The sequence below is a fragment of the Anabas testudineus genome, chromosome 23 (genome assembly GCF_900324465.2).
Source record: "Anabas testudineus chromosome 23, fAnaTes1.2, whole genome shotgun sequence".
In the NCBI taxonomy this organism is placed as follows: Eukaryota; Metazoa; Chordata; class Actinopteri; order Anabantiformes; family Anabantidae; genus Anabas; species Anabas testudineus.
The window spans coordinates 14,929,379-14,952,120 of NC_046631.1; the positions used below are offsets into that span (position 1 = coordinate 14,929,379).

The window sequence follows — 22,742 nt, forward strand, 5'->3', positions numbered from 1 at the left end:
ACAGTTCTAACAAGACATCTGGAACTGGCTCAGTGAAAACTGTTTGATGCACGTGCGTTACTCAGACCCTACACTTGGTTAAAGGCCATGCACTTTAGAGCCTCCCTGGTCTGGTACAAATCTGTCATACCCCAATTCCTCTGGTGTGTAATGCAGACTGTCATCTGATGACAACACCATGACATCATCAGGCCACAGATGACATCACACAAATTTTCTTTTCTCTCTTTAATCTTTAAAAACAGCGTCTCGGCTCAGAGGCTGCTTCCCTGTTTGTGCTTCCTTCAGATGCAGCTGGTTCCTTCAGCCACGTTCAAACTCGTGTTTCTGTGGATTTCTAAAGAGCAGCATCGCTGAGCAGGACTCTGTAAAATCAGCAGTTTTTCCTATGGACTTCTGATATGAAACGTTCTCACTGAAGCAGTGTGATCTGCTGACTGTCACTAATGTTCACTACAAAGGTTCACTTCAGTTACTGTCAGGACCCCCCACCCCCCTCCTCGGTCCAACAAACCTCATGACCAGGATGTAGGGCTGTGGGGCGGGGGGGGGGGGGGGGGGGGGGGGGGTGATGAATGCTGCCTGTGTGTGGGAGTCAACAGGAGAAGAGCATGGTGTGTGTGTGTGTGTGTGTGTGTGTGTGTGTCTGTCAGCTGTCGTCACAGTTGGTCTGAGTCTGTCAACCAACAGCTGGAGGGGGGGCAGCAAATCCTCGACAGACACACACACACACACACACACACACACACACACACACACACACACACACACACACACCAGTCAGTGTTGTCGTGTTTCCAAACATTAACTCCTTCTCCGTGTTTTCTGATGGATGTCACACGCACCACAGGTTCGAGTCCTCGACCAGGTCATCGGGTCAAACTGAAGGAGGACCTGAAGGGGTTAAAGTGACCAGGTTGCCCCCCCCCTCCCAGCTGTTGGTTGGAAATGCTCACCTAAGGTTTTTATAAGTCCCAGGTGTGTGTTTAAATAGCTGCTCTCCGGCTTCTTTAGGACAAACAACATTTGTCCAGCTGCCGTCCACCTGCTCCTCTGTTACAGGACAGATCAGGACACGTGTTTCTGTCTGAACCTGACCTGGGTTTTGTTCTTGACTCTGAGGGAGACCTACAGGTCCAGGGCTGCTGAACGTGAACATGTTTCTACATTTCTGTCCAAACCAGACATAAACCCTCAGGTACCAGCAGGTGCCATTAGTACTCTGTACTTTTCTGCAGGTATCCTCGGCCTGGAGCTGTACATCTCCAGAATCAAGTTCATCTGCCCAATGTTCTTGATGCTTGTTGTTGTCTTATTGCCTGCTGTTCTTTTCTCTCTTCTCTTTCCACTCACCCCAACCGGTCGAGGCAGATGGCCGCCCACTATGAGCCTGGTTCTGCTGGAGGTTTCTTTCTCTAAAGGGAGTTTTTCCTCTCCACTGTTGCCTAAAGCTTGCTCAAATGGGATTGTTGGGTTTCTCTATAATTTTTTGTATAAATATTTTCTGTAAGGTCTTAAACCTTAAACACTGTAAAGTGCCTTGAGATAACTTCTGTTGTAAATTGGCGCTATACAAATAAAACTGAATTGAATTGAATTGAATTGAATTAGGTTTGGCGTCATCATCGTCTCTGAATCTCTCTGTCCGGCCCGCCTCAGTCCTCGGACTGTTTCACCTGTTGCTCGCTGATGAACCAGAGTCTGTATTCAGACCAGTTTTACCTCGTCCCCTTTGCTGGATCATCTACAGCTGCAGGATGTGGATAATCTGCTGCGCCTTGTCTCTGCCTGCTTGCCGTCTGTCCTGTCTAGATTTGTTTTTGGACGTCTCAGACCTCTCTGGTGTCGATCATGTTGTGCAGCTTGATTTTGCCTCCTGATCGTTCCTGTCTGGACTTTCCAGTAAACCTCCTCTTACTTAAATTTGGGTTTTTCAAATAACAAAGAGGGAGTTCTCCTCTGTAACAATTCTACAAGTCATTTATCAATAAGAGGTGTGAAACCGACATACATGGTCTCAAACAGAACAAACCAACAGAACTGTTTTTTCAGAGGCACCAGCTTCTCAGACGGAGACAGACTCCAGACAGGTGAGGAAGGACTGAACAGGGAGTAGAGGAGGATCGGAATAAAGAGACTAACGGGCAACACGTCACTGCTCACATGGTCGGAGGATAGGTGTGACATCAAATTCATGTTAAGTCTGCGGTCAGTGTTTTGACGGGAGCAGGACAGCACGGTGTGACTGACGGTTTGAGGTACCGTAAGAAGATCATCAGCGTGCTGTTTGTTCTGTCTCCCAGCTTCCTGTTTGTGTCTGTAACGAACATTTCCTTCTGCAGAGAAACACCAACACGGCTTCATCTGCTAATCTGGTTTTGATTCTTTCCCTCCGTCGTCATCTTTTCTGCTTCCTCTCTCCCACAGACTCCTCTCTCCTCCATCTCTTCCTAACTCGGCTCTGCAGCCTCATAAAGTCTTTCTTTCTAAATGTCACATTACACAGTTTCTCCGCCTGTGCAGACAAAGGGGGGGCTGTTTTCCTCAGGCACTCTGCAGCCTCTCTGTCAGGACTCCATTGTTTCAGCAGGGCGACCTTTAGCTTGTTTGTTTGGTAACCATTGACAACCAGCGGATGTTAATCAGGACGGGTTCAAACAGATGAGCTGCGCCAAAACGCACCAGAATAAATTAAGGTCACTTACTTACTCCAGGTGTGATCCAGGTGTTGACGGGTTGATTTTGCAGACAAATCTCAGCCCTGCTGAAAATCTCGACTTATGTGATTTGTAATCTGTTTTTTCTTTTTGTCTCCCTGCAGTTATTTTGTGTCTCTTTGTGGTTGTTTTCTGTCTCTGTGGATATTTTAACTGAGTTCTGCAGCTTTTGGATCATAGTGTGGTCCAGGATCTGTTCAGAGTCCAGAACCTAAAAGACAAACTGCAGCAGCTCCTGTTTCCTGGGGAGGGATTACAGCGTCGCTTCGATCACAACATTTCCTGTCTGAACACTGGACCTGACTAATCTCTGGACACTGAGCTTCCTGAGTGCGTGTGTCGAATAACAGTCATCTGAGCTCACAGAAGGAAAATATGATTTCATGATTGTGTCCACGAGACAAGGGAAAAAAATTCACTCCCAGTTTTTCCACAGTGATTCCCAAAGTCCACTTCAAATATGAACACACACAAACTGCAGCAGACTTCCCACTGTCACTGATTTTGAAACAGCAGAAAGAGCTGAAGACTATATATTCACTAAAAGGAGTTAAAGTAGCAGGTGAATTCAACCGTTCAGAGCGAGTGCCGACACTGATGTTCACCGCTGGTGCTGCTGTTCCTGTTCAACCAGCTCATGTCGCGCATGCATCTGCCTGTAAGATGTGTAAACAGTGAGTGAAGTGAAAGTGAAAACACTGAAAGGACCCGAAGTGTTTCAAGTTTCAAACTGAATGAGCAGATGGCTCTGTGTTCTGCAGGAACTGACGTCGCCCTGCAGCCAGAAACATGATTTATGAACCAGCGCTTTGCTGTGAAGTTTCCTGATTGGACGATCCATCACAAAATTGAACTGGCTCCATTTCACTCACATCACAGGAGGAACACGAGGTTTTCATTGAGCTGGTGAAAACGTGACGACTTCCGTCCACAGCTCAAATAAAGCAGAGAGATTTGTTCTAAATCAGTTTTCAGTTTACTCCCTCAGATTCCTGGACGTGTGTGCGTGTGCGTGTGCGTGTGCGTGTGTGCGCGCATGTGTTTCCGATTTAAACTGACCTCATTCCTCAGACCTGTGACCATGACATCATCCTACAGCAGATCTCTTCTCTGCAGTTGATGGATGAAGCTTTTCACATTACTGCAGCTGAAAGACACTCACTGCTATGCCTGAACTCTTATTTTGGCGAGGAGGTCTAGGGGACGTACTGGAACTGCTCCACAACTTCGTGATCGTAGAGTCACAATCAGTTCCCTCAGAAAGTCTGTAAGCACACAGAGATCGTGAGGGATAACTGTTGAATTCTAACATCTTTTTATTTCCATCTTAACTTCACTTTGTGTCGGTTGATGTCTGCAGACAAACACCAGTGTTTCACCCTCAGCACCATCTGTGCTTCATCACATGTTTTACTGTAAATGTTGATGTTGTTTTGCGCTCAGTTATGTTTAAATGACTGAAAAGCACATTTTTTTATTTACCTGCATAAACAAATCAAACTGTTTTAATATAATATTCTGTCCACATGGATCAGACCAACATAAATCATCTGCAAAGATTCTGGATCCTGAACAAACTGTAGGAGACTCTGCTTGATGTCTTTTTCATCCAGTCCAGTAGAATCAGTAGTTGTACCGTCTCCACACTAGAGCTACAGCAGGTTATTCACAGCAGCCTACGCCCTCTCTGTCCCTTAGACTCGAAAGCCATCGTGGATGGGAACCTGAAACTAATCCTGGGTCTTATCTGGACCCTGATCCTCCACTACTCAATCTCCATGCCCATGTGGGAAGATGAGGATGACAGAGATGCCAAGAAGCTGACCCCCAAACAGCGTCTGCTGGGCTGGATTCAGAACAAGGTGCCCCAGCTCCCCATTACCAACTTCCACAGAGACTGGAGGGACGGCAAAGCACTGGGAGCTCTAGTGGACAACTGCGCCCCTGGTAAGTCCTGGACCTTTGCGTCTTTTCTTAGCTGTTTTTAGTCATTTGTGTTTGTAATTAAACCCTAAAATTCTACATAGGAAATCTGCTTAAACCTGATTATTTGTGCTCGGACGAGAACTTTAAGAAAAGTTCAAGTCGTTGCAGCAAATGAGTGAAAGTTTCAGTTGCTTCAAGGAAAATGTATTTGGACAGAACTGACTGGAAAAGGAGAAAAGGAGATTCCTGCTGACCTAAACTGTACCTGTGCTGCCTTCAGGTCTGTGTCCAGACTGGGAAACTTGGGATCCCAGTCAGCCGGTGGAAAACGCCCGGGAGGCCATGCAGCAGGCTGACGACTGGCTCGGAGTGCCCCAGGTAACGTCCACCTGTCAGGAGTCCTGTGACAAATCTAAACCTCTCCACACCTCCGACACGTGGAGCTAATGACACAGGTGTTTACCAGCCAACAACCCTGAAGTGAGAGAAACTAGAAAATTCTCATTTTAAAAATATTCAGTTCTTTGATTTCCTAACATGACAACTTTTTTTTAAGAGTCAAAATCTTTTCTCTTGTCTACGCTTTGTGTTTTTGTTTCTCAATCCTCAGACGTTCTTGGTTCACTTTCTCTTCACTTTATCTGTAAATGTGGAACTGAACTTTACTCAGGTTGTTAAACCTGCACAGAGACGAATGCGACAACCAGGAGAAAGTGTGTTTCTCTGCAGACCTGCCGGAGTTCTGCTGTGATCATACATGTTAAACATGTTAAACGTGGCTCTGCTCAGTTCAAAGACATCGACAAAGTGAACACAAACGGTCCAATCAGAAGATGGACGATTGTTAACTGTCCCCTCATTAGTTAAAGACAAAAAGTCACATTTTCCGTCTCTGCTGAATGTTCCAGTTTAAACTGTGAGTGGAACAAATGATGAGAAATGTTTTTCCAGTTCATGAGAACAGCAGCATTTGTGGAAACTTTACTAAACCTCTGGTAGATTGTGTCCTCCAGCTGTTCCCATGTGTCATCATCTCTTCTCTGAACACAGAATCTGTTGCAATCGCATGTTTCCTGTGAACATCTCAGCTCGTACGTACAAATTACAGACAGGAACTCATTAAAGAACCAGTGATTTAACCATCGTACTATCACGGGTGAAAGAACCGAGGCGACAGATGATAGAAAACCTGTTGCCTGTGTACATTTGATTGGCATGTTAAGTATTATCATATTTGCGACTTGTCATTGACATTATCTGTGAACATTCGATCGTTAGGTTAACTGAAATCCAGTTGACATGACAATGTGTGTGTGATTCCAGTTAACAGGATTTATTATAGCTGCAGTTATTTACATGTGTCCAACAGGTCAAACTCACGACTGTTCCTCCAGTAGTCAGTCTTCACTTTCTTTTCCATCAGTGATTTTGGACTCAGCAAAGTCACATCTGTCTGACAGCTTTTTGCAGATGGACGTTTGTTAAAGCAAGATTACCTGCAGCTGTCAATGAATTAATTTCCTCATTTCTCTCCAGGTGATTGCTCCAGAGGAGATCGTCGACCCGAACGTGGACGAGCACTCTGTGATGACTTACCTGTCTCAGTTCCCCAAAGCTAAACTGAAGCCCGGAGCCCCTCTAAGGGCAAAGACGCTGCACCCGAAGAGAGCCAAAGCCTACGGACCAGGTGAGGAATCACAAACAACACAGCACCAGACCTCATCCAAAAACTAACATATTTTAAGCCCATTTTATTAGCTCCAAGTGAAAACCAGATGTGTACTGTTTCCATTCAGCTGGGATCGTTCTACCTGGACATTTTAGTAAATGAACTCAAATGAACTCATACTAGGAAACCGGAGTCTGGTGTGATGGACAGAATACAGTTTTTATCTGAATCCTTGATATAGTTTCTCATTTCTACATCATCTAACATCACCCTCCTCTCATCTGGATCTCAGGTATCGAGCCTCAGGGTAACATAGTTCTGAAACCGGCAGAGTTTCTGGTGGAGACGGTGGAGGCTGGACTGGGTGAGGTTCTGGTTTATGTGGAAGATCCGGAGGGACACACAGAGGAGGTGGGAGTAAGCCCTCTTGGATTTGTGGAAACCCCCAAGAATGAAATGTAACTGAAATGAGTCACGTCATTTTTCTGTTTCCTTCAGGCGCGAGTGATCCCGAACAACGACAAGAACAGAACCTACTCCGTGGTCTACCTGCCCAAAGTCGAGGGCCTTCATAGGGTGAGAGCTCTGACGAGGACTCACCCGTTATCAGATGTTTCAAAAATGTCTTTGAGAGTCTAGTTTCTACATCATGTTTCTGAACACTAATTCAGACTCGATGCACTTTAACACTGCAGAACGTTCTGGTGTAGGTGACCAGTCAGGAACCGTGTCAGACCTGTGTGTTTCCTCCTCCTTCCAGGTGAAGGTGCTGTTTGCTGGGCAGGACATCGACAGAAGTCCCTTCATGGTTCAGGTTTCGAAAGCCATGGGTGACTCGTCCAGAGTTCAGGCCCGTGGGCCGGGACTGCAGGCAATGGGAAACGTGGCAAACAAACCTACATACTTTGACATCTACACAGCAGGTAACAGCTCCAACTGAATCTCACCATTACTGTTCACGTACTGTAAAAGACACATCAAACCGTTTGGACGGAGCAGTCTGGATAAGAACTAACAGGGAAAAGCTGTCGTCTGCCTGTGTCCACCAGGAGCCGGTGCCGGAGACGTGTGCGTCGTCATTGTGGATTCAAACGGTCGCAGGGACACAGTGGAGATTGTGTTGGAGAACAAAGGCGACAGTGTTTTCCGCTGCACCTATGTTCCCGTCCTGGAGGGCCCTCACACCATCTATGTGACATTTGCTGGACAGCAGATTCCCAGAAGCCCTTTCACTGTCCACATCTCTGAGGGTAGGTCACACAGTGGAACGGGGCCCTCTTTTTGCTCCGGTTGTTATATTTAAATCTAATCCAGAACTTTTTCCTGAGTAAGATCTTGGTATAATTTGTCTTTTTGACAAAGAAGCATCTACTTCCAATCTGAGTGAGCGTCACACTGAGCCCTGACATCAGACTGTTCTGTAGCAGTATGAAACCTGCAGTTCAGTCTGGGTACACGGCTGATGGGACACTGGGGACAAGTCCTCCTCTGGGGTCAAACTATGAGTGTCTTGGTTTTGTGTTTTATGTAGGCAGCTTATCTAAATTAGACTTTGGACTTGACCTCTTTGTGATCCAGCCCTTCTTTCAGTCTGGACTTAGGACAGGACCTGTGACTTGTATTTGGTTGTGAATTGGGTCTTGCTGCTTTGTTTTGGGATTGATTCAACTTAGAATTTAACCTTGACTGTTGGCTTTTAGAAATTAAAGTGGATCTAGTCTGTTTTTGACTTGGGACTTAACTTTAGCTACTGCCCTCGTTTTGGGAACTGTTTTTGGGAACTGGCTCGGAATCTTATAGAGCTAAGTCAATAGACTTGACTCTCTTGATGCAGGCTTGCTGTCTTGATTTTGGACTTGACACTAGATGGTTCTGACTTGACTTTTATTAGAAGTGCAGTAGAGACTTATCCGTCCTTGACCTGGGTTAGGGTTAGGGATCTGAACTTGACTCTGGACTTGCCCATCTTAATTTGACTTAGAACCTGACTTGGGTCTTGCATATCTTGAGTCAGTAATTCTTAACGTAATCCCATCCCTGTCTGCTCTTCTGATGGCCTAGCGGTCTGCTGGTCTGAAGGTCTCTGTCCTCTGTCCTCTCTCTGCATATGTACAAATGCATCATCACTGTTGTTCACTCCTTCAGTTTCACAGAGCGTCCCACCCCCTGGGTCTCCGGTGCAGGTTGTACCTCAGTCCGTATGCACCCCACCCTCAGACAAGGCCAGAAGAGCTCCCCCTCCAACACCACCCAAACCCAGGCGACCAAGTTAGTACAGGCTGGGGGGGGTTGGGGGTGTGACTGGAGCCTGCCTGCGCTAGCCTGGTTTCCTTCCACTTCAACTGAAAGTCACCCCCGCCTCTGAGTGCTCTGGACAGTTTCCAGCTTTTCAGCATGTGCAGCATCTGCTTCATCCTCTTCTACAACCAGAATCAGTGAATGTGGGCCCCTCTCTGGGTGGTGTCAGGACCACAGCCTAGTACTTCAGGCGCATTAATTCTAGTGTCGTAGGGCGAGTTCTCACCCAAGTTTTTGGGCAGCTTTAAACGCACGGCAGACTCAGACTCTCAGGGTGAATAATATCATGAACATTTGTAGCTGCGTTACCAAAAACCCAGGAACACACAGGACACTGACTGAGCAGTAGCAGAATAATTTCTGTGGCCAGCCTTAAACTTACACGAATGCACCAGTAGTAAAGTTCAATGACACCCAGAGAGGGGTTTTGAGCGTATGGAGGGTCACAGCGGATTCCTGCCTCGGCCCGCAAAAGGCTCCCGGAGCAGTGTCTGTGTACGACTGAGGGGAAATAATAGCAATTAAAATATATATTAATAAATTAGAAAACTAAGCAGCTGATTTTCAGGTTCCTTATTTACAGCCCTGATATGTGTGATGCTTGAATTTAGATGTTTATTACACAACTGCCTTCATCATCACATGCTCGACCCTTACTTCCTGTTCTTTCTTTCTCCAGCTACTCACACTGTCTGATGTCATCTGCCACACTCTTTCAGAAAGGTTTCCACTGTCGTTGTGACGCGTTGAAGTCATGAGCCTGCAGCTCTTTGTCTCGACTCTTAACTCTGGTTTCATCTCTTCCTCATCTTTGCTGCTTTTCCCTTCCAGCCTCAACCTCAGCTTTTCTCAGCGCTGGTCAGCTGACTAACAGATCCGCACGTGTGTGTGATTATTTATGTTTTAGACTGATGATATTTTCTGACGTCAGCTCACATTTACAGATGGTTGAAGTAGAACCAGGTTCTGTATGTTTCACCGGCCTTCTCCTTTAAGATTAGTGAAAGATGCTAAACCAGCAGGTTGTGTCTAAACCTTTCTGTATGAAACCAGAACCAGCAACTTCCAACAAAACAGGTTTGCTGTTGCAGTAATATTTAGGTCATAGGGCTGTTATACTGAGGCCATGGGCCCAAATTCTCCTGGTTCAACTCTACAGACCTGTCAAGAAGGTTCAGATGAGACAGAAATCAGGTTTAGTTTAAGGATGAATGTAGTCAGCAGCTGAAAAATAGAAGAGTGTGTGTGTTATTCTGTGAGCACTTGTTGGACTCCTTCATCACTGATCTCCCAATCTAACCAGTGTCCTCTGTCTCTTTTCTGATTGGTCCTCGCAGCCTGTAACCCGAACACCTGCAGAGCGTCGGGCAGAGGTCTGCAGCCGAAGGGTCTGAGAGTGAAAGAAGTGGCTGATTTCAAAGTTTACACTAAAGGAGCCGGCAGCGGAGAGCTCAAAGTCACCGTGAAGGGACCAAGTACATGACTTTGAATACTCTCATTAACTTCAAATGAAACATGATGAACGTCACTGAAATGTGTTTCCACTGCAGAGGGTCAGGAGGAGCCGGTGAAGGTTCTGGAGATGGAAAACGGTCTGTATGAGTGTAATTACTACCCCATCAAGACAGGGAAGTACACCATAAGCGTCACCTGGGGAGGACACAGCATCCCACGCAGGTGAGACTGTCAGCTGCTGGTTTTCAATGGGTTTTCTTGTTAGAAGTGATGATGGACCGAGCTGCTCCACACATTCACATGTGTGTATGTGCTGTAGTTTTACATGGAGGTCTGAACTTGTGATGCAGTAAGATCAGTTTCTGCTCACGTGTATTAACTCTGATGTCTGAGTGAATGAAATCTGAACTTCTACTTTTATTATTTTAGTTTTTAGCTTAAAATACGTTTTTTTTTTCTTCTGGTAAAAAAATTAAATCAAATGTTTCGCTGCATCAGTTGAATAAGTGTGTGTGTGTGTGTGTGTGTGTGTGTGTGTGTTTTCAGCCCATTTGAGGTGCAGGTGAGTGAGGAGGTGGGGTCTCAGAAGGTGAGGGCCTGGGGTCCAGGTCTGGAGACCGGCACGGTGGGGAAGAGTGCTGACTTTGTAGTAGAGGCCATCGGGACGGAGGTGGGAACTCTGGGTACGTGGGAACAAAATACACAACACTGTTTGTCCTTAGACACTAAAAATCTGTTAACAGAGAAAAGTAGAAACCTGAAGAGGAGCAGCAGAGGACAGATCCCACTCCCAGATTAGACAAAAACCAAAAACTGAACAGGTGGTTGGAGTCACGTCTAAGGATAGAACACAGTTTGGGTTTGAGTGACCTGTGACCTTTTACTGTTGCACCAGTCATACATATTGATTAATGGGTTTGTCCGCAGGTTTCTCCATCGAGGGTCCCTCTCAGGCGAAGATCGAGTGCGATGATAAAGGGGACGGATCATGTGATGTTCGATACTGGCCGACTGAACCGGGCAACTACGCTGTCCACGTCATATGTGATGATGAGGACATCAAGGACAGTCCCTTCATGGCTCATATCCTCCCTGCTGCCAATGACGTGTTCCCCGAGGAGGTAACACACTGTCTCTGTGTAGTCGTTTGTCTCGTCTCTTGCTAATATGTGGCTGATTTTACCTTGAATATTCGTCTCTGCAGGTGAAATGTTACGGTCCGGGTCTGGAGCCTCTGGGCTGCATCGTCAACAAACCTGCTGATTTCACCATCGATACGCAGGGAGCCGGCAGAGGAGAGCTGAAGATTTACGCTCAGGTCAGACTACAGCAGTTCTATTACATAATGTTCTTTTCTGTGATGATGGCACCGGGACGGCAGCCTAAGTGAAAACGGTACTTCTGCTTTCAGGATGCAGAAGGTTTCCCCATCGACATCCAGATGACCGATAACGGAGACAGCACCTACCTCTGTGTTTACATTCCCACTAAACCTATCAAGCACACCATCATCATCACCTGGGGTGAAGTCAACGTCCCCAACAGCCCCTTCAGGGTAAAAAACTGAATCTAACGGTCTAACGAGGCAAATTCAACAGTTTCTGCTCCACATCAAAGATCAGATCAAACTAAGACAAAACACTAAAGAACTTCAGATTTTAATTGAGCTGCGTTCACGTCAACACATTAAACAATTGTGTCGGTGCATTAATGTTTTAAGTGTTTGTCTGTACTTACGTTACGTGTGTTGTGGATCAGGTGACTATTGGAGAAGGCAGTCATCCAGAGAACGTGAAGGTTTATGGTCCAGGTGTGGAGAACACAGGACTGAAGGCCAATGAGCCGACGTACTTCACTGTGGACTGCAGCGAAGCCGGACAGGGTGAGACATGGTCCAAAATAGTCCCTGCTTCTGTCGCTCTGTCATTTTTTATTATATCACTTTAATTAGGTCCTTTTTCCATATTGTTCGTCAAAGTGCTAAGGTCCTGGAGCTGTCGTGGAGCTGATCCCTGGGCTTCAGGCGTTAAAAGTCAATTTTACTGTGGCTGTGTTCTCTCCCAGGTGACGTGAGCATTGGGATCAAGTGTGCTCCAGGTGTGGTCGGACCTGCGGAGGCCGACATCGACTTCGACATCATCAAGAACGATAATGACACGTTCACAGTGAAGTACATGCCTCCAGGTCCCGGTCAGTACACCATCATGGTGCTGTTCGCTGACCAGGTGAGAGCAGATACTGGAGGACGTCTTCTGAAAACATGTCCTGTTGAAACTACATGCTAAACAAACTTCTCACCTTTAATGCTGAAACAGGAAATCCCCGTCAGCCCCTTCAGAATAAAGGTGGATCCTTCACATGATGCAGCTAAAGTCAGAGCAGAGGGACCTGGACTCAACAAGACAGGTGAGCTGTGGGGGGATCGAACAAAGTAGAAAAAGTCAGGAGACTGTGTAAAATTTTAATGAAACCAGTACTAGTGCAAAGTCTCTGGGTTTGTACTCGTACACATGGGATGATGCAACTCGAGATGATAAACGTTCTCACTTCCTGTCTGACCTGTTTCCCTTTATACTGATATTTGCAGGTGTTGAAGTGGGCAAACCGACGCACTTCACCATTTACACCAAGGGAGCCGGTAAAGCCAAACCCGAGGTTCATTTCACTGCAGCAGCTAAAGGTGAAGCTGTCAGAGACTTCGAGATCATCGACAACCACGACTACTCCTACACCGTCCGCTACACGGCCGTGCAACAGGTAGAAGTCTGCCTTTGTTTTTAGGTTTTTAGTGTTGAGCTATTCGAGAAACCTGAGTCAGCTGTAGTTTGTTCCTTCATCAGGGGAACATGTCCATAACGGTGTGTCACGGAGGAGACCCCATCCCTAAAAGTCCATTTCATGTCAGTGTGGCCCCCCCACTGGACCTCAACAAGGTCAAAGTTCAGGGGCTGAACAACAGTGAGTACATCTGACTTTATACTGGCGATTTGGTTTTGGTAGCAGAGAGAAACAAGAAAACGTTCCTCAGTATCTCAGTCTGAGGTCAGACAGTCATTTTAAAACATCCTTCTGTGTTTTTGTGAAAATCGAAGAGGTGGATGTTGGGAAGGATCAGGAGTTCACCGTCAGTACTCAAGGAGCTGGAGGCCAGGGAAAACTGGACGTAAAGATCATCTCCCCGTCACGTCGACCCATCCCCTGCAAGCTGGAGTCGGGCACAGCTACCGAGGTTCACACGGTGAAGTACATTCCTCCTGAGGAGGGACCGTACAGAGTGGACATCAGCTACGACGGAAACCCTGTCCCAGGAAGTCCTTTAACTGTGGACGGCGTCATGCCCCCCGACCCGTCAAAGGTAAGTTACCGTAAATAGGCGCTTTTATTGACGCCTTGTTCCTCAGATTTACTTTGAAAAGCTCCTCTGCAGAGAATGAAGACTCATCCTTGAAGTCTGTCTGTTGAGTTTAGAGTAGGGCTGCTGGTTGACCAATCCACCAGAACTGGTTAAAACACCCAAAAGAACCTTCTTGATCCAAATACAGTGTGCTATGTGTCCGGGTGCTGCGTCGGTGTCTGAAACTCACAGATTCACTAGATGTTGGGAAATCTTCAGAGACATTTGAAGAAGGAGTTGATGTTAAACTGAATACAGGAGATGTAAAAGATGCTGCAGGATTTCTTGTTCAGGAGACGTGTAGCAGATGATTCAGTAAAAAATAATGAAGACATGCGTCTGTCCCAGTAAACAAATGAGCTCTGTCTTGTTCTAGGTGAATCTGTTTTGTGGTTATGAAGAAAGGCTCCACCTGTTCCTGTCTGACTAAAACTGCTAGATTTTGAAATGCAGACTTGTCTCATCTCTTTTACCTGAACCCTCCAGGTGCGAGCTTATGGTCCAGGACTTCAGGGTGGTGTTGTGGGTAAACCAGCCCCCTTTGCCATCGACACAAAGGGAGCTGGTACTGGTGGTCTGGGCCTGACAGTGGAGGGGCCCTGTGAGGCCAAGATAGAATGTCAGGACAACGGTGACGGATCTTGCTCCGTGTCGTACCTGCCCACTGAGCCTGGTGAGTACGCCATCAACATCCTGTTTGCCGACCAGCACATCCCCGGGTCGCCCTTCAAAGCCGTAGTCCAGTCCATGTTCGACCCCAACAAGGTGACGGCCAGTGGCCCCGGTCTGGAGCGAGGCAAAGTCAATGAGGCCGGGTCCTTCACGGTGGACTGCTCCAAAGCTGGCGAAGCCGAGCTCACCATCGAGATCATCTCTGACTCCGGAGCCAAAGCCGAAGTTCACGTCCAGAACAACAGTGACGGAACTTACTCCATCACCTACATCCCCCAGTTCCACGGCATGTACACCATCACCATCAACTACGGAGGACACACGGTGCCGAAGTTCCCCTCCCGACTCCAGGTGGACCCAGCTGTTGACACCAGCGGGGTCAAAGTCTATGGACCAGGAATTGAACCTAGAGGTGAGCTCCAGGTTTACGCAGGTAAAGCTGCTTCTCAAATTGGAATCAAATTGATTTAATTTGATAAATTTTATTTACTGAGGTTTAAGAACTAAAACAAGATTACTCGGGTTTTGTTCTGTAGCTTCATTAAGGAAAACAAAAACTAATATGAATGAAAGAATGACTTTGTTAGATTCTTAAAGATTAAATATCCAAAATGGTGTACAAACAGTGTCTGAATAAAGTGCGTTTGTGGCGATGGGACGTGGTCCAGTGTGATTGTGCAACGTGGTTTGGCGTCAGCACTCGCTGCTTCATTTATTGGGCTCCTGGACTGTTAATAAACTCTTAGCAGTACAGTTTTATAGGCTGAACTTTCCTCATGATAATTCTCTGTGGTTTCTGTTCTGGGTCTGGTTGATTGGAGACATTAAGCCAAACATCTCATCAGATTACACTTTAAATCCTGACAGCTGTGGCCTACATAAATAACTCTGCTTTACCTGTTTATGTACAAAACTTAATTCATACTGACTCAAACAGAGTTAAACTAAAGGAAAACAACAATGTTACTACACTAGTGGGAGGCAGCACCTACTGTGCACATGCTCAGTCAAAAATGTGGGCCTGAGCATGCTCCGTGGGCAATTCTCAGGTCTACTGGAGGAAAAATAACATGCATATAGGTGAACTTTGAACTGTGTTACTGCTGTGATTTATGCTGTGTAACTGGACGTGTGCACAAGAATTTTTTATTTTTTTTTTTTGATTTTAGAACATAAACAGAAATACCAACACACTCGCTGCTCCCATAAACCTTCACATCAGCCTCCCAAGTATCAGTAAGGGGCTGCTGGTTATTGCAGAATTAGTTGCTGTCCTGAAACAGCCTCTGTGTGCAACAGTGAAAACTTAAGCTGCCAGGTGTCAGACTGATGTTGTTTAGTCAGTGGTCCTCTTACATCTGGATTATTGCCCAGTAACTTGGTCAAGTCCTGTTCAGAAGCATCAATAAAACAATGCAAACTGCAGTTGGCAGCCTTATTTCTACGCCTGTGTGTGTGTGTGTGTGTGTGTGTGTGTGTGTGTGTGTGTGTGTGTGTGTGTGTGTGTGTGTGTGTGTGTGTGCGCGCCATCCATCCAGCCATCCATCCAGCCATCCATCCAGCCATCCATTTTCTTCCGCTTATCCGGGGCCGGGTCGCGGGGGGAGCAGCTTAAGCAGAGATGCCCAGACTTCCCTCTCCCTAGACACCTCCTCCAGCTCTTCCGGGGGGACACCGAGGCGTTCCCAGGCCAGCCGAGAGACATAGTCCCTCCAACGTGTCCTGGGTCTTCCCCGGGGCCTCCTCCCGGTGGGACAGGACCGAAAAACCTCCCCTACGAGGCGTCCCGGGGGCATCCGAAACAGATGCCCAAGCCACCTCAACTGGCCCCTCTCGATGCAGAGGAGCAGCGGCTCTACTCCGAGCTCCTCCCGGGTGACTGAGCTCCTCACCCTATCTCTAAGGGTGCACCCAGCCACCCTACGGAGGAAACTCATTTCGGCCGCTTGTATCCGCGACCTTGTCCTTTCGGTCATGACCCAAAGCTCATGACCATAGGTGAGGGTAGGAACGTAGACTGACCGGTAAATCGAGAGCTTTGCCTTTCGGCTCAGCTCCTTTTTCACCACGACGGACCGGTACACCGACCGCATTACTGCTGCCGATGCACCAATCCGTCTGTCAATCTCACGCTCCCTATTTCTCTCACTCGTGAACAAGACCCCAAGATACTTAAACTCCTCCACTTGAGGGAGGATCTCCCCCCCAACCTGGAGGGTGCAAGCCACCTTTTTCCGGTTGAGAACCATGGCCTCGGACATGGAGGTGCTGATTCTCATCCCAGCCCCTTCACACTCGGCTGCAAACCGCCCCAGTGCCTGCTGGAGGTCCCAGTCTGATGAGGCCAACAGGACAACATCATCTGCAAAAAGCAGAGATGAAATCCTGTGATTCCCAAACCGGATTCCCTCCGACCCCTGGCTGCGCCTAGAAATCCTGTCCATAAAGGTAATGAACAGGATCGGTGACAAAGGGCAGCCCTGTCGGAGTCCAACATGCACCGGGAACAAGTCTGACTTACTACCGGCAATGCGAACCAAGCTCCTACTCCGGTCATACAAGGACCAAATGGCCCTTAACAAAGGGTCCCGAATCCCGTATTCCCGGAGTACCCCCCACAGGATGCCACGAGGGACACGGTCAAACGCCTTCTCCAAGTCTACAAAACACATGTAGACTGGATGGGCGAACTCCCATGAACCCTCGAGCACCCTAGCAAGAGTATGGAGCTGGTCCAGTGTTCCACGGCCAGGACGAAAACCGCATTGTTCCTCCTGGATCCGAGGTTCGACTAGCGGCCTAACTCTCCTCTCCAGCACTCTGGAATAGACTTTCCCAGGGAGGCTGAGGAGTGTGATCCCCCAATAGTTGGAACACACCCTCCGGTCCCCCTTTTTAAAAAGAGGAACCACCACCCCGGTCTGCCAGTCCAGAGGTACTGTCCCCGATCTCCACGCGATGCTGCAAAGGCGTGTCAACCAAGACAGCCCTACAACATCCAGAGACTTAAGGTACTCGGGGCGAATTTCATCCACCCCTGGTGCCTTGCCACCGAGGAGCTTACTGACTACCTCGGTGACTTCGACCAGGGAAATGGACGAATCAACCTCCGAGTCCCCAGCCTCTGCTTCCTCAACAGAAGGCGTGACGACGGGGTTGAGGAGATCCTCAAAGTATTCCTTCCACCGTCCTACAACGTCCCCAGTCGAAGTCAGCAACTCCCCACCTCCACTGTAAACAGTGTTGGCAGGAAACTGCTTTCCCCTTCTGAGGCGCCGGACGGTTTGCCAGAATTTCCTTGAGGCAGACCGATAGTCCTCCTCCATGGCCTCGCCGAACTTTTCCCAGGTTTGAGTTTTTGCCTCTGTGACCACGCGGGCTGTGGCACGTTTGGCCTGCCGATACCCATCAGCTGCCTCAGGAGTCCCACTGGCCAACCAGGCCTGATAAGACTCCTTCTTCAGCTTGACGGCTTCCCTTACTTCCGGTGTCCACCACCGAGTTCGGGGATTGCCGCCGCGACAGGCACCAGAGACCCTACGGCCACAGCTCCGAACAGCCGCATTGACAATGCAGGTGGAAAACATGGTCCACTCGGACTCAATGTCTCCAGGCTCCCTCGGGACCTGATTGTAGCTCTCCCGGAGGTGGGAGTTGAAGACCTTTCTGACAGAGGGTTCCACCAGACGTTCCCAACAGACCCTCACAATACGTTTGGGTCTGCCAGGTCTATCCAGCTCCCTCCTCCGCCATCGGATCCAACTTACCACCAGGTGGTGATCAGTTGACAGCTCAGCCCCTCTCTTCACCCGAGTGTCCAAGACATATGGTCGGAGGTCAGATGACACAACCACAAAGTCGATCATAGACCTCCGACCTAGGGTGTCCTGGTGCCACGTGCACTGATGGACACCCTTATGCTTGAACATGGTGTTCGTTATGGACAAGCTGTGACTAGCACAGAAGTCCAATAACAAAACACCGCTCGGGTTCAGATCAGGGAGGCCGTTCCTCCCAATCACGCCCCTCCAGGTATCACTGTCATTGCCCACGTGGGCGTTGAAATCCCCCAGTAGGACGACAGTCCCCAGTCGAAGCACCTTCCAGTACCCCTTCCAGAGACCCTATGAAAGCTGGGTACTCTACACCGCTATTTGGCCCGTAGGCACAAACAACGGTGAGAGACCTATCCCCTACCCGAAGGCGCAGGGAAACAACTCTCTCGTCCACCGGGGAAAACTCCAACACATGGCAGCTGAGCTGGGGGGCTATAAGCAAGCCCACCCCTGCCCGCCGCCTCTCACCATGGGCAACTCCAGAGTAGAAGAGAGTCCAACCTCTCTCAAGGAGTTGTGTTCCAGAGCCCAGACTGTGTGTGGAAGTGAGCCCGACTATCTCTAGCCGGTACCGCTCAACCTCCAGCACAAGTTCAGGCTCCTTTCCACCCAGTGAGGTGACATTCCATGTCCCAATTGCCAGATTCTTTGTCCAGGGATTGGGTTGTCGAGGCACCTCCACACAGCTGCCACCCAATCCACACTGCACCGACCCCTTATGCGCCTTCCTGCGGGTGGTGGGCCTACGGGAAGGTGTGTGTGTATGCATAAACATATAATACACAACAATAATACACAAACTGTTAAACAAGCAAAAAAGTCCTGAGGCCTTACAGGTAAAGACATGAGGGCAAAATAAAGAACAAATCACTGATGTGAAGAAACACTGGAGAAAACAAGCTGATATAGAAATATGGAAAAAGCAGGGTTAGTTTTGTCTTGTTTCAGTCTCTGACTGAATCTGTTCTGTCCATAAAAAATGTCTCACGTGTTTCCCTTAGGTGTCCTGAGGGAAGTGACCACACATTTCACTGTGGATGCACGAGCTCTCTACAAGAGCGGTGGCAGCCACATCAAAACCTGCATCTCCAATCCGTCCGGCACCAATACTGACGCCTACATCACTGATAAAGGAGACGGGACCTACAGAGTGGAGTACACGCCGTACGAGGACGGTGAGGAGCTGGACCTCATCAGACACGTAGCAGTACTTGTTTCGGCGTCAGCTTGTCAACACAGAAACGGTTCAGGCAGTGGGAGAGTTAGCTGCTGGTTTCTGTTTTTCCAAAGCAACACACCATAATTGTGAAATAAATTGCCTTGTGGTTTTCATAAAGCTTCTGTTTTCCCTGTGCCACAGTAAAGAGAAGGAAATAAACAAAGAATCTGCGGCTTTACCAATTAAACTGCAGAATGATTTCATCATGTTCAGGACTGTGTGGTCAGTCACAGAATGGAATTGGAGGCACAATTAAATGTAAACAGAAACTTTTCAGTCCTAGTATTTTTATTTACAGTCAATTAAAAAACATTACATGATACAAATCAGAAGTTTAACAACAGTGAATACTCACGTGTCGTTGCCTATTAGACATAAGGAGGTGTAGAGTTACTGGGCAGGAGTTAAACAGAAGAACTGTGACTGTGGTTTCTTTATCAGACATGTGAGCAGCCAGTATTAATGCAGTCTGTCTGCACATGTTGGAGCTCGAGGTGCTGTGGGCAGAAATACTGAGGATCCTTCAGTCACACTAAGACTCTAATATTCAACACACACTTTTCTTGGCTTTTGTTGAAACTGAACCTGAGGTAGTAGCACCAACACTCCACTGTGTTTCATGTTTACCTTGTCTGTCTCTGTGTCTTTGTGCAGGTCTGCATCTGATCGAAGTGTTGTTTGATGAGGTCTCTGTGCCGAAGAGTCCTTTCAGGGTGTCGGTGACCGAGGGCTGTGATCCCAGTCGAGTCCGAGCCTACGGTCCAGGTCTGGAGGAAGGACTGGTCAACAAACCGAACCGCTTCACTGTGGAGACCAGGTGGTTCCTTACGCTACAATTTTGTCCCAGTTCTGTCAGCCTGGACCTGTGACTTACTTCTTGTCACTCTTGTGTTTTGTCAGGGGTGCTGGCACCGGGGGTCTTGGCCTGGCCATTGAGGGTCCATCTGAAGCAAAAATGTCATGTAAGGACAACAAAGATGGCAGCTGCAGTGTGGAGTACATCCCCTTTACTCCTGGAGAGTACGACGTCAACATTACCTTCGGAGGATTACCTATCCCAGGTAATGGGCCCAGATTATCTAAATCCAGTACTGCAGTAGGCCTGTGGGACTGGACATGGTGCAGTTTTTAATTACCAGAGTATATGTGTTGCAGGGAGCCCATTCCGCGTCCCAGTACGGGAGCTGGTCGATCCCAGTAAGGTGAGATGTGCAGGCCCCGGCTTGGGAAGCGGAGTCCGAGCTCATGTCCCTCAGACCTTCACTGTAGACAGCAGTAAGGCTGGAGTGGCGCCCCTGGAGGTCCAGCTCTATGGGCCCACAGGTGAGTCCAACTACACAGGGACAGTGATGGTTTCCTTGACTGGGACTTAACTTCCACTCCAGTGCTGTAGAAGCAGAGCAGCACTCTGTGATCGTTTTTACCCGTTATCCAGCAACATCTCAAGTCTTCGAAGGAGCTCCACATAGTCTGATCCACCAGAGATACATTTTTTATGTCCGGTTGTTCTTCAGGTGTGGCCGAGCCGATCAGCATCACCGACAATGGTGACGGTACTCACACTGTCAACTACACCCCTGCCAGCGATGGACCGTACACGGTGTGTGTGAAGTACGCCGAGCAGGAGGTCCCTCGCAGGTCAGTGAATATTAAATCCCAATTTTCAAAATGAAAAAGCAATAAGGCAACAAATCAACCCAACAACAATAAAATGATCTGTCTTTGTAAAAATGATTCAGAAGATTCAGGGTGTCAGGTGTCTGAGAGGTCCTGACAGGGAAAAAACAGTGTGGTGCCAGTTTAGCTTTGATCCACCCAGAAGAACCTGCAGACCTGCAGAAATCCAGAGTTCAGTCTTCTCAGACCAACTTGTAACCAGTGACGAGGCTCAAACTGTCACTGTCTTACTGGTTTGGGTCTCACCACTCAGATTTTCTCCTTCAGTCCCTTCAAGATCAAGACGTTACCGGCTCATGACGCCAGTAAAGTTCGAGCCAGTGGTCCAGGTCTGAACGCGTCCGGGGTTCCTGCCAGTCTGCCGGTTGAGTTCACCATCGACGCCCGAGATGCTGGAGAAGGACTCCTCACGGTTCAGATTCTGGTAAGTCCCAGCTTAGACCAGGTACTGGAGGTTCACAGATACGAAGGGGGTCTGTGTAATGGACTGTAGGCCTACTGTGTGAGGAGTTCTGAACCAGGAGATGTTCAGTTTTGGATCAGATGATTCTGTGTCACTGAGTCTTTCCCTGTTCCATTGTTGGGGGCTTGTTGCTGTTGCTGCAGGGTCCGGATGGGTGCAGGCGAGAGGCCTCTGTGTTTGTGGAGGACTGGGCCAGGAGGGTTTGGGAGACTCATATTGTAAAGAAAACCATCCCCTTCAGTATTCTTAAGAGAGGCTGTGTAAGGCCTGCACTCCGTCTTTCTCCTCGTCTCGTGTTCTCCTCCTAACCCCCCCCCCCCACCCCGTCTCCTTTTTTTATTTGTATTATTTTTAGATAAACCACAATCAATATTTCATCAGTCGATGTCTCACTGACTTCATCGTAATAAAGACATTAACGTTATTCAGCATTCACACACTAATGGCAGCAGGATGCAGATGCACATCTTGATCTTGATTCCTGATCTATAGATAGTATTTGGCCAATTTAAAGATGTAAACTCTGTGTTTGGGATGAAATCTTTCCATGCCATAAACCAAAAATAAACCAGTGAAATGAATTTGAACATGAACTGTTTGATTGGAGCAACATGAGTGAGATGAAGCCTTCAAGTAAAAAGACAAAAAACATTCCTAAACACAACGAGGTTAAAGGTACCGTAGAAAACCAGTTCCAGCCTGTTTCCATAATCTCTGATATTAAACCGGAATCTCTAGATAAAAGAAAATCAGCTGGTAAATATCACAACCCCCCACCCCTCTCTCTGTAGTCTCCATGTGGACTCACCTCTTTTCAGTTTTCTGTTGTGCTAACAGACAGATGTGGTTTTCAGTTCTCCACTAACCGGAGTGCTTCGTAAACCTGCCTCCACCCGTCCCTCCAACCCTCTTGTGCTGCTTCATAGAATTCCAGCCTGTGTGATGTGGAACAGGTAAAAACTAAAGGTGAGTAACTAACCCTAACCCAAACACCACTGGTCTCAAACTATCAGGAGCCATCAAGTCCAGCTGCTACTGGAACCTCATCATGTCAGGCCCGTGGACACCGGACACGCTAAGTTAGATAAAAAACCCGTCAGCAGCTTTTTCCTGTTCAACACGAAGTATGAAAATGAAACGTGACAGAAGCTCAACAGGCTGAAACCACAGCACCTGATAAAAGTTTGAATTCCACTCCATGATGGATGTGGGTGCTGTTTAAGTCCAGTACATCGGAAACTCTGCTCTTCAGCTGGTCTCTCACCGTGCGCGTCTGCTGGCAGCAGCTTCTTCATCAGCTGCAGGATGTTGTCAGACGTTAGATGTTGCTCTGGAATAAGGTTCATCAAGTCAGCATCCACAGAAACTGGTCTTAAACGATCCCAACTCAAAATAGAGGCTGTGTGATCATATCAT

The 22,742-nt window shown here is 47.8% G+C and overlaps 1 protein-coding gene across 9 annotated transcripts in view; it reads left to right on the forward strand.

Moving 5' to 3' along the window:
* flncb (filamin C, gamma b (actin binding protein 280)) overlaps nucleotides 1-22,742 on the forward strand; it is a 39,605-nt gene that overhangs the window by 5,007 nt on the left and 11,856 nt on the right. For 5 of the 9 annotated variants that reach the window (XM_026362670.1, XM_026362671.1, XM_026362672.1 and 2 more), the window contains exons 2-28: nucleotides 4,416-4,664; nucleotides 4,924-5,021; nucleotides 6,180-6,330; nucleotides 6,605-6,723; nucleotides 6,811-6,888; nucleotides 7,073-7,235; nucleotides 7,362-7,562; nucleotides 8,458-8,580; nucleotides 9,948-10,085; nucleotides 10,161-10,287; nucleotides 10,612-10,748; nucleotides 10,993-11,186; nucleotides 11,270-11,383; nucleotides 11,477-11,620; nucleotides 11,824-11,947; nucleotides 12,130-12,290; nucleotides 12,381-12,471; nucleotides 12,653-12,822; nucleotides 12,906-13,023; nucleotides 13,158-13,420; nucleotides 13,946-14,543; nucleotides 18,969-19,142; nucleotides 19,841-20,003; nucleotides 20,087-20,247; nucleotides 20,342-20,509; nucleotides 20,701-20,824; nucleotides 21,131-21,287. In XM_026362670.1, coding sequence (XP_026218455.1) covers nucleotides 4,416-4,664; nucleotides 4,924-5,021; nucleotides 6,180-6,330; nucleotides 6,605-6,723; nucleotides 6,811-6,888; nucleotides 7,073-7,235; nucleotides 7,362-7,562; nucleotides 8,458-8,580; nucleotides 9,948-10,085; nucleotides 10,161-10,287; nucleotides 10,612-10,748; nucleotides 10,993-11,186; nucleotides 11,270-11,383; nucleotides 11,477-11,620; nucleotides 11,824-11,947; nucleotides 12,130-12,290; nucleotides 12,381-12,471; nucleotides 12,653-12,822; nucleotides 12,906-13,023; nucleotides 13,158-13,420; nucleotides 13,946-14,543; nucleotides 18,969-19,142; nucleotides 19,841-20,003; nucleotides 20,087-20,247; nucleotides 20,342-20,509; nucleotides 20,701-20,824; nucleotides 21,131-21,287 — 4,508 coding nt within the window. The remainder of the gene's footprint in view (nucleotides 1-4,415; nucleotides 4,665-4,923; nucleotides 5,022-6,179; nucleotides 6,331-6,604; nucleotides 6,724-6,810; nucleotides 6,889-7,072; nucleotides 7,236-7,361; nucleotides 7,563-8,457; nucleotides 8,581-9,947; nucleotides 10,086-10,160; nucleotides 10,288-10,611; nucleotides 10,749-10,992; nucleotides 11,187-11,269; nucleotides 11,384-11,476; nucleotides 11,621-11,823; nucleotides 11,948-12,129; nucleotides 12,291-12,380; nucleotides 12,472-12,652; nucleotides 12,823-12,905; nucleotides 13,024-13,157; nucleotides 13,421-13,945; nucleotides 14,544-18,968; nucleotides 19,143-19,840; nucleotides 20,004-20,086; nucleotides 20,248-20,341; nucleotides 20,510-20,700; nucleotides 20,825-21,130; nucleotides 21,288-22,742) is intronic. The other 4 variants (XM_026362679.1, XM_026362678.1, XM_026362673.1 and 1 more) reach the window with 1 other exon arrangement.